General features: G+C 46.5%; 1 protein-coding gene and 1 pseudogene across 4 annotated transcripts in view; both read left to right on the forward strand.

Annotated features, from left to right (window-relative positions):
- Nucleotides 1-10,845, forward strand: part of HVCN1 (hydrogen voltage gated channel 1) — a 33,084-nt gene that overhangs the window by 19,993 nt on the left and 2,246 nt on the right. For all 4 annotated transcript variants that reach the window (XM_074321120.2, XM_019734033.3, XM_019734030.3 and 1 more), the window contains 3 exons: nt 5,731-5,835; nt 8,341-8,572; nt 10,704-10,816. In XM_074321120.2, coding sequence (XP_074177221.2) covers nt 5,731-5,835; nt 8,341-8,572; nt 10,704-10,816 — 450 coding nt within the window. The remainder of the gene's footprint in view (nt 1-5,730; nt 5,836-8,340; nt 8,573-10,703; nt 10,817-10,845) is intronic.
- Nucleotides 7-5,722, forward strand: LOC109448560 (peptidyl-prolyl cis-trans isomerase D pseudogene; annotated as a pseudogene).

The raw sequence follows: 10,845 nt of genomic DNA on the forward strand, positions 1-10,845 counted from the left end.
TGGGCAGAGCCCTCAGCTGAGAGTCAGGAGGCCAGGGTGCGGGTGGCCCATCTCTGCCACTGGCTCATTCATTGTGCAGATGTTCCCCGAGCACCGGCCATGTGCCCTCAGGCGCCCATACAGTGCTGGGTACATGGGCAGATCCCATGTTGTCAGGGATTAAATGAATCATAATCCAAAAGTCAGAGGTCCATCACCCGATGAATGGATACGCAAAGTGTGGCCTCCCCGTGCTCAGCCATAAAAAGGAATGAAGTGCTGACACACTTCACAGGGATGAACTATGACAACGTGATGCTGAGTGAAAGAAGCCAGATTCCGTATATATGTAAAGTCCAGAACAGGTAAATCCACAGAGACAGAGAGCAGAGTGGTGCTTATTGCAGGTTGGAGGAGGGAAGAATGGGCAGTGACTGTCTAATGGGTACAGGGCTCCCATTTGGGGTGATGAAAATGTTCTGGAACTACACAGTGGTGACAGGTACACAACCCTGGGAATATGCTTAATGCCACTGAATTTCATGCCCACTTTAAAATGGTTAAAATGGTAAATTTTATGTTATGCAAACTTTACCACACACACACTCACGTAAATTAAAGGGTAAATTTTGAGGCAGGCAAAAATATTCCTGCATTCATTCAGCAAACGTTACCTGCTGTCCCTGAGTTGACAAGGCCAGAAGGATCCCATGCCTCTCTGACTCTTCACCACAGGGGCCTTAGTCTCTTCTTCTGTGGAAAGATACCAAGAATGTCTGCCTGACTTAACGTACCCCCAACCTCCAACTGTGGTTATGGGGAGAACATGAGAGGGAGATGTGGTCTTCCAAGAATAGCAAAGGGAACGGAACTTTCTACAGGGTTCAGGCTCTGTCCTAACATGTGATTTTGAAGGACAGATGCAGGTTGAGTCTGGCCAGCCCTCTGAACCCCACCCCCCAGGCCTGAGGGGGGCAAGCCGGTGAACAAAAGTATGTCTGAGTCCCAGGAGAATGCACGAGGCTCAGGGACATGGGGGAAGCACGCAGCCCCTTGTCAGCCCAGTTCCCAAATGGAGACCCTGCTGCAGGCGTCCTCCTAAACCAAAATAAACCAGTTCATACCAAGACCCAGTGTTCCTTCTGGAAGCAGAGAGAAGCAACCCTTACCTCTCCCATCACTGACTTTGTTCAGGGTAAAACAGGACAAAAAAAATTATTTTGGTCTTTTTTTGCTTTCATGTGGCTTAGAACAAGAATGCAGGCCAAACAACCCTGCTCTCCTTACAGCTCAGCTCTTCTCTCTGGCTGTGACAGGAAAGGAAACGTGGTATTAAGTTGTTGGGGTCGAAATCCCAAACCCTCAATTTCAGAAGCAGAAGGAAGGAGCCAGTTTCCTTCCAGCTGCAAGGGGAGCCCTGGGACCCCCCACTCTGGAAGGTTCCCTCCTCTCCTGACTGGGCCCAGGGCGCCACATGGCTCAGGCCAGCCGTCTGAGCTGGGACCCATACTGGGGAAAAAGAAGACTGTCACAAAATAAGTGGAGATGTTTATTCATTCACTCAACAGATGTTTCTTAGCACCTATTGTGTGCTGGGGCTATAGGGGTGATGGTGTGACAGTTCCCTGCCCTCACTCACGGAGAGAGGCAGGCTTTTCAGAAATCACCCAGACAGATGCTGGCTACAAGTGGAGAGAAGCCCTCTGCTTCTCAGTATGGGGCTCTGAGAGATCCCGGGGGTGGGGGAGACCTGATCTAGAATTGGGAGGTGGAGGACGTGTGGCAGAGGAGGTGACATTTCACCTAACACCTGAAGGTTGGGCAGGAGTGAGCCTGTGGAGGGGGGAGGGGCTGGGGCATTCCAGGCCGAGGGATCATGTTTGCAAAAGGCCTGAGGTAGGAAAGGGTCTGCAGCATCTGAGGAATTGAGAAGGGTCCACGTGACATGTGTATGGTGAGAAGAGGGACTGCTTGGCAAGAGAGGAGGCACTAGAAGGTCATCATCCATGGGCGGTGGGCAGCCATGGAAGGTTCTAAATGTGGGTGAGAGAGTGTAATATGACAGATTTGTAGGGGGCTCACAGTAGAAGCAGGGAGGCCACCTCAGACCCGGGGATACAAGTTCAAGGATTTCATCTGTGCTGGTAGAAGCAGCATACAAGGTGATTCTGGAATCCCTTTCTTAGATGCAATCTCCACCTGTTCCCATTATTTCCAAGGTGACATGATATATAATTAGTTAACTGCTGTCACTTCCCACATGGGATGGCATAACATGTGAGAGAATACGGGTGTGTCAGGCCGCCATGGAAACCATGGGTGGACAGGGTAGCTGAGCCAGGGGACAATAGTTAGGTCAAGGAAGCTGACTTTTATTAACCACTCACGGGCCAGGCCCTGTGCCAAGCACCCTGCACATGTTATCTCATGTCAGGTTCCCGTTGTCGCTCTGGGGTGGAAAATGTGACCAACCCCATTTTCCCTGGGAGGACACTGAAGCTTAGAGTTAATGCACAGGCTCTGCAGTATTGCGAGATGTACCCAAGGTCCAGGCTAATGGGTGTCAGCCCAGGACTGGCCGCCCCATAGTCCACACTTTGCACCCGGGCATTCTGCTGCAGGCATGGCCATCTTCACCAAGTGAGGATTTGGAATTAACCAGCTTCCTTGAATCCTCAGAATTTTTCTTGATGTGTGACTCTGCTCAGAAATAGAACTGCCTGGTGAACTGGCAGATTCAGGGTCTCCTCAGCTTCAGGGATTAATTCAGAGAGGCTGGGGTGGGGACCTAGGCATTGGAGTTTTGTGACCTTGGGTCTGTCTGTCTCTCTTTTTAGAGGTGAGGTTCATATAACAAAAAGTTAATTATTTTAAAGTGAATGATTCAGGGTTTCAGCTGCTGGGCGGGCCGTGAGGTGCTCTGAGCCCACTTCCAAATGCATCTGCAAGTCAAATGTCGCATCCATCCCCCCAAACTAAGCCCTCCAGTTCCAATAACCCCCAGTCTTTTTTGATGTGGACATTGGAGGCAAGCAAGTTGATTTAATTGTCTTAGAATTGTTTGCAGATATTGTACCCAAAACTGCAGAAAATTTTCCTGCATTGTGTACAGGAGAAAAAGATATTAGACTCACCACTGGGAAACCTCTCCATTTCAAAGGATGCCCGTTCCATTGAATTATTGAGAAATTTATGATTCAGGGTGGAGACTTCTCAAATCAGAATGGGACAGGTGGAGAAAGTATTTATGGTGAAAGATTGGAAAATGAAAATTTCTATTATTAATATAAGCATGACCAGGAGGGTTTGTTGAGCACAGCAAGTGTAGGCTGCAATACAAATGGTTCTTGGTTCTTTATCACAAAAGTTCCGATTCCTCATTTGGATTAGAAACATGTGGTATTTGGCCAAATAATTAAAGGGATGGGTGTGGTGAGAATTATGGATGCGGAGAACTGAAGGAAGGGGCTGACTGAGAAAGATTCCCAAAGAGTGGTTCCGGTGACAATCATCCATATTTCCCTGAGGGTGCAGATATAGATTTAAAGGATGTAGATAAAATATTAATAGCAGAAGACTTAAAAAAACATTGGAAATACTTTTTTCAAATCCCAGAATTGGGAGATGGCCATTAAAAAATATACGAAAGTTTTAAGCTATGTGGAAAGTTCAAAGGCTATTATTGAGAAAGCAGATAGATCGAAGTTGCAACCTGTTGGCTTTAAGCTGCCTGCTAACTGTTGGTGCTTGTAAACTGAAGATGTCAGATTGGCAGGGAGAAATTAACAGTTGTTTGGAGGCTTTTGAAATAGACCCATCAGATACCAAAGCACTGTACTGCAGAGCTCAGGGATGGCAAGGATTAAAAGAATACAGTCAGGCATTGGCTGATCTGAAGAAAGCTCAGGCGATAGCACTAGAAGATAAAGCTTATCCAGACAGAATTGCTGAACATCAAACAAGAGATAAAGGCACAGAAAAAGAGAAGGCAGCATATGCAAAAATGTTTGCTTAATAAGGAATTCAGTTTTGCTTAAATATTATACATTGCTTGTATAAAGGCAATAAGAAAATGTATGGGTTTTTGTTTGTTATATATAATTCCTAATGTGTATCCTTTGATACTTCAGTCCCCCATTGTTTGCAGTTTAGGAATACCAATATGGGTTCGCTCTTAATATAAGTGTTATAAAAAAAATAAAGTGAATGGTTCAGTGATATTTATTTAGTACATTCACAATATTGTACGGGCATCACCACTATTAATTCCAGAACGTTTTCATCACTGCAAAAGGAAACCCTGTACCCAATAAACATCGCCCATAGCCGTGGCAACCACTAATCCACTTTCTGTCTCTATTGATTTACCTGTTCTGGACATTTCATATGAATGGAATCATACAATATATGTGGTCTTTTGTGTCTGGCTTCTTTTATTCAGCATAGTATGTTCTAGATCCATCCATGTTGTAGCATATGTCAGTGCTTCATTTCTTTTTATGGCTGAATATTCAGTCCATTTTTTATATCTCTGGCCTTGGTTTTAGATCAGATCCCTTTAGCTCTAAAATAAAACCGAGGATGAAGAAAGAAAGGAAAGGGGGGGGGAAAAACCCACAAGAGGCTTGAATCTTTACTACGCTACTGAATTTGGATATGTGTGAAAATTTCATTACAAAGCAATTTTCCATGCAATTTTCACAGTAAACAACATCACCAAATACTTTAACTACTGAAATAATTAGCTACAGGTGGAAGTGGTCAAAAGGTTTAATAATTCATTCTTACATAGGCCTGAACTTGTTGAATTTCATCCTGAAATTGCAGAAATTGCCAAGATAATGGCAGATTGGCTTTCAAAGGCCAAAATCTACCTGAGTGTGTTAAGAGGCAAGGCCCTGGGGGAAGGAAATGATGGTCCAGAATTTCCAAAGGGAGAAAGAAAGGGCTCACGCAGTGTCCTCTGGGGTTCCTCCCATTGCTGCCCTTTCCATCACCACCATGCCATCCCCTTGGTCTCCCTGAACACCGTCACCTCCACCCCACCATTAGTGCCCTCACCAAAATCGTCACCACCTCCATCACCATGGCCACCACCATCACCGAGATCACCCACTGACCCCACCTTGGTTCCCACTGTCCTCCCCTGCCAGCAGGTCAAGAGATTGTCTTGCCCACCCCTCTTCTCAGTCCTCCTCCTGTGTTAGGGCAGGTATTTCGTGGCCCTGGACAAAAGCTGTTTTATGTGCACAGTGGACATCACTGTAACCCAGCTGCCTGGAGTAGGCAGTCCTGGAGGTCCTTCCACGACTCGGATCTCTGAGGCTGGATGTTTTTAATTACTTACCGAGCATCTGTTCTGGGCTTATCCTGGCAAGAACAAGTCTCAGCACCAGAAAAATAAAAAAGTGTTAAAACTTTTTTATTCTTTTTTTGCCATCTAGGAATTAGCGGTTTGGTTTGAGAGGTGCTGGGAAGCAGTGAATGAGTGAGAAAAGGACGGGTAGTGACCAAGGGTCAGTCAGTGAGTTGTCCAGAGAAGCTCGAGGACGGGCACTGCCTGGAGCTGAACAGGCCTGGAGGGCGGCAGGAGGAGGGGCTCCCTGCAGGGTGCGGGCTGTGGGCAGCAGCCTTCCACCTTTAGCACTTTCCCCAGTGGTTTCACCCAGATGTTTCCAAACCAGCCCTCCCAGAGGGAAACAGGGCCCCCATGTGGGTCTCATGGTTTCCTGTTCCTCCCTCGGTCTGCAGGTCATCATCATTTGCCTGGTCATCCTGGATGCCCTCCTGGTGCTGGCCGAGCTCATCCTGGACCTGAAAATCATCCAGCCTGACAAGAATAACTATGCCGCCAGGGTAGTGTGTCCGCCCATCTGTCATCTGCACCGTGGGGGGCAGAGTGGGGCAGAGAGCACCCGCCTTGTTAGAGAGTAGTGTGATTGGGTGCTTTTAGCCAGAGTAGAGAAAATGCCTGCCTTTCTGAATTATAGATAAGCATTTACTGCAAGCAGGAAACTTTCTCATTTCACTTGATGGCTTGGATCTTGAGTTTTCCTAGACCACTGAGCTGGAGCTGTCACTGAGTCCAGAAGGAGGGTCTGACCAGGAGAATGGTACTTGCCCGTCTCCTAGAGGCAGACATGCGATTTCTCCTGTCTCCTCCTGTCCATGTTCTGAAGTCCTAGTCTGGAGCCATTTGGGTGCTGGGCCCCACCGTTTATTCCCCAATTCACAGTTCCTGCCTGAGTCCACCTCAGACATTCGCTCAAGGGACAATGGATGCACCATAAAAAGTACCACACATGGCCCCTGTCATCAGTAACATGGGAGAAGGCCGGCGACTGAAAAGCGTGTCCCTACACACTTTTTAAAAAAAAAGAAAATTCAATTGATTATGCAAAAACGTCTTTTCAAGTGGTAAAAGGGATGGAAGAGAATGTTAAACATCTTTCCTACTTGTGGCCCCTTTCCTTCCATAGATGGCTGAATTTCTTTTCTCTCCCTCTGTTTTTTAACCGTCAGTAACATACCTGCTATGTTCACTGTCTCGTGCCTTTTTTCAACTTTTTATTATGAAAAAATGGCAAATACACATTTTGCTATATTTGCTTTATCTCCACGTAATCCACAAACACACCCATATATTTTTGTCTGACCATTTGAAAGTAAGTTAGACATCATGACACTTCACCCCTAAATACTTTGAATAGGCCTTCCTCCCACAGAACCATAATAGCGCCATCACAACTTAAAAATTATCAGTTATTCCATAATATCTAATAACTCATTTGTATTCAAATTACCTCATTCGTCCCAAGCATGTCTTTCATAGTGCTTTTTTTTCAATCTAGGATCCAGACATCGGATATTATATTTGGTTATATCTCCTCAGGCTCTTTCATTTTTCATTTATTTATTTTAAAATACATTCTTTTCTTTTTTTTTTTTTTTTTAATTTTATTGGGGAACAGTGTGTTTTTCCAGGACCCATCAGCTCCAAGTCAAGTCATTATTGTCAATCTAGTTGTGGAGGGTGCAGCTCACTGGCCCATGTGGGAATCGAACTGGCGACCTTGGTGTTATGAGCTCTGTGCTCTAACCAACCGGCCGCCCTCCTCAGGCTCTTTTAATCTAGAAGAGTCCTCCCACCCTTTTTTTTTTTCCTTGTGACATTAACTTTTTGAGGAGTCCAGCCAATTGTCCTGTACAATGTTCCATATTCTGGATTTGTCAGACTGTTTTCTCAGAGGTCCTTTAGGTTATCCCTTTAGTCCCTGTATTTCCTGTATACCAGAGGCGCTGGTAGGCTGTTGGCTCTATATCGTGGCACTATTAGTGATGCTCTGTAGGGTCACTTGACTAAGGTAGGAAGTGCTGAGCTGCTCTACTGTCCAGGGGCACTTTCCCCCTTCATGGTTATAAATAATCTGCCCTGTGACACTTCAGTGCCCTGCATGCACTCTTCCGCAAATAGCATCCACTGATGAGACTGGCTGCTCAGTGAATACACTGGGGATGCAGACTGTTGGTTTCTAATTCTGTCTTTCCTTCTACATCGAGTAGTTGGCATCATCCATTATAACGAAGAGGTTTCCTCTTTTTCCTGTGTGTGCATGTATCACTCACTATGGATTCATGGTTGTTGTGCGTAATGTATTCAGTGTATATAATCATAGTCATTCTTTCTGATGTTCAAATTGTCCCAAATTGGGTCACTGTGAGCCTGTTCTAGTGGACTGCTGTGTCTTTTTGACATAACTCCATAGTCTGTGAGCATTTCCTTGCTTGCAGGCCCAAGATGATGTTCCAGCTCCCTTTGAACTTCCCCTGCCCCGGAATGGAAATGGTTACTTTAGTGAAGACCAGTATTTATAAATCAAGATCTGGGAACTCTTCACTTTCCATCTACCTTGGTGATAATCTCTAGTCAATCCCTGTGGATCAGCCTTGGTCTTGTTAATAATTGTGCAGTGCTCCGTAGGGAGGTACCTAGTGCATTTGACAAGTGCCCTCTAATGCATATTTCCATTGTTCTACAATGTAGGAAATCTTTTATTCTGCAGATGCTGCTGCAGTAAATATCCTTAGGACACTGAGCTTAGCTGTAGGATAAATTCCTAGCAGTGGCACTGCTGTGCCAGAAGGCATGGTGGATGTTTTCAATTCTGCCATTGCCTAGTTGTCTATCAAAGAGCAGAGTCCTGGCTGCCAGCCCCAGAACAGCCCCTGGTGCTGGTGGGAGTTCCAGATTGGTCAGTGAATGAAAGCTCTCTGGTGACCAGGCAGGTGCACTCAAGGCCAACTGGTCTGTGTGACCTGCCCCAGCCTGTGACCTCTCACTGTGCTTCCTTGTCCCCTCAGGTGTTCCACTACATGAGCATTGCCATCTTGACCTTCTTTATGTTGGAGATTTTCTTTAAACTCTTTGTCTTCCTCTCGGAGTTCTTCCACCACAAGTTTGAAATCCTGGACGCCGTCATCGTGGTGGTGTCCTTCATCCTTGACATTGTTCTCCTGTTCCGGGAGCACGAATTTGAGGCACTTGGCCTGCTGATTCTGCTCCGGCTGTGGCGGGTGGCCCGGATCATCAACGGTAAGTCCCCCTGCCCTCCTGGGTTGCCGAGCGGATGGGAGTGGGTGGGGCCTGGGAGTGGGTGGGGCCTGGGAGTGGGTGGGGCCTGGAGTGGACACAGAGGCCCCAGGCATGGCCTCCAGGCAGTCTAGAGGAAAGTGAGGTGGTTTGACTTGGCGTCCCACCACCACCTCTGTGGCTGAGAATTGACGCCAAGACATGCCCTAAAAGGAACTACCTTCTTCCTTTAGGCCCTGTTTCCATGGTCATTAGAAGATGTTTATAGACAGGGTCAGCCTAATCCCTGCTTAACCTCTCCTGGTTTGGTTCCCAGAGCACCTTTTGTTTTCAGTTTGGTGTTTCCTGAAGAGAGTGTTTTACCAAACCACATCCCTCCTCAGGAGGGCCACACCAAACGGGGTGCAGGGCAGCTGGAAAATGCTGTACATGAGGTTCTGCCCCCTTTGAGAAAGTCACAGCATGATGAAGGCTCCGAGAAGTGTCAAATTGACCGATTTAACACTTTCTGGGGAAATAAAACCTATTCACATGCCGTAGACTGGCGGTGGAGCACACACTTGGGAAAATATTGTTTTACCATTACTTCAGGTAAAAATCCTATTCCTCGCACACACCCTGTTGGTGCAGGGAGCCTGTCTCCGAGAAGCCATGCTTCTACTGTGATTTTCTGTGACAGTGATCGCCAGCTGGTTAACTGTTGAGCTACCAGTGTAGTCTCCAATGCCTGTCCATGGACCTGCTGTGTCAGAATCACCTTCAATGAACACTTTTTTTTAAAAAAAAAAGAGTCTGATGCAGAAGTCTGGGGTGGAGCCCAGGCAGCGTGTCTTTGAAGCACTGCCAGGTGATCGAGATGCCCAGCCAGGTTTGGGAATCCCTAGACGTGGGCCCAACAGCATAGGCTGTGGGTGTCAGAACAGTGAGCAGCAGTGTGACCCGTGGGAGGCAGGCCTGTCCTCTGACTGGAGCCTCTCCCTTGGTGGCATGGAGTCCTATCATGGCCTCCTGCACTCCACACTCTGCTTGGCTGTGGAGACCAGCGAGGTGAAGGGCCCTGTCTGCTCATATGTGGGGTGATATGAACAGCTCTGCCTGGGGGCACTGGGGGCTTTAGGGGCCAGTTCAGATCTAGGGATGAAAGTAAAGCCCACTAAGAACATTCATTTGGGTTCTGTCAAAGGAAATAAAGGAAGCTTTTCAGATACTATTGAAGATGGTTTTGCTAATTATTTCCTTAATCGGACAGAAAAATACTCTGCACAGAGGTTATACACAATTGAGGTAGATAAACTATTGGTGATTATAAAGGACTCATGAAGCAGTTACCTATTGCTCTTGTATGACTCCGTGGTAGGACTTTCTTTTGCAGAGGAAACCAAAAGTCTGGGATTTGTTCATTCACTTTCTCTAAATGGTAGCAGGGCAGAGAAGGCAGAGAAGGGCTAATGTCCATTCTCACATTGCTTTCAAATTCAGTGTCATGACATGAAAGCTCTGAAAAAGCCACACGAGGCTAGACCACACTCAGTGAGACAACCAAAACCCCTGGGGACCGGGGACGGTTGCTGGGCCCATGTGCGGGTAACGGGTCCAGACGCGGTCAGTCTTACTTGGGAAGGGGTGGAGCGTCCCCACTTGTGGCGCTGTCTTTTGAAGCAGTGTCCCCACTGTGGTGTGGGCGTTTGGGGGTCATCAGATGATCCCTCTGTCAGCCAAAATTTAGGTTATCGCCTGATAACTAAACTGGCCACAGCTGTGGGAGGCAGAAAGTTGGGAAAGTGGTGATTCCAGCCCCAACCTTTATCATTTCCAGCCTTGATTTTGGTGGCTTTTGTGTGCACTGCTAAGCAGCAGTGCTGTTGTGAGCGAGCTGTGTTAAGGAGCTTAACGCTTATCTGATTATGTTTAAGGATTTTTTAGCCCATGGGAACTGAAGAAATATTTCACAACTAGGTACTGAGGAGCTCAGAAATGAAAAATCTGACCTCTTAGTTCTGATGCCTTTAAGTAATGAGTTTTACTTGTCTGTCCCCACCCGTCCTAAATGTATACATTTATAAGGAATACAGATGTTTTTGTCAAGTGGTTAAATCAGAAACCAGTATCATTGAGACCCTCAATTATTTTTCAGGGATCATTATCTCGGTTAAGACACGTTCAGAACGGCAACTGTTAAGATTAAAACAGGTGAATATACAACTGGCCACCAAGATCCAACACCTTGAATTCAGCTGCTCTGAGAAGGTAAGAAAATGCTTCTGGGCAAGTGCCAT

Source organism: Rhinolophus sinicus, chromosome 9 (assembly GCF_057876585.1).
Source record: "Rhinolophus sinicus isolate RSI-liver-muscle chromosome 9, RSI-T2T, whole genome shotgun sequence".
NCBI lineage: Eukaryota > Metazoa > Chordata > Mammalia > Chiroptera > Rhinolophidae > Rhinolophus > Rhinolophus sinicus.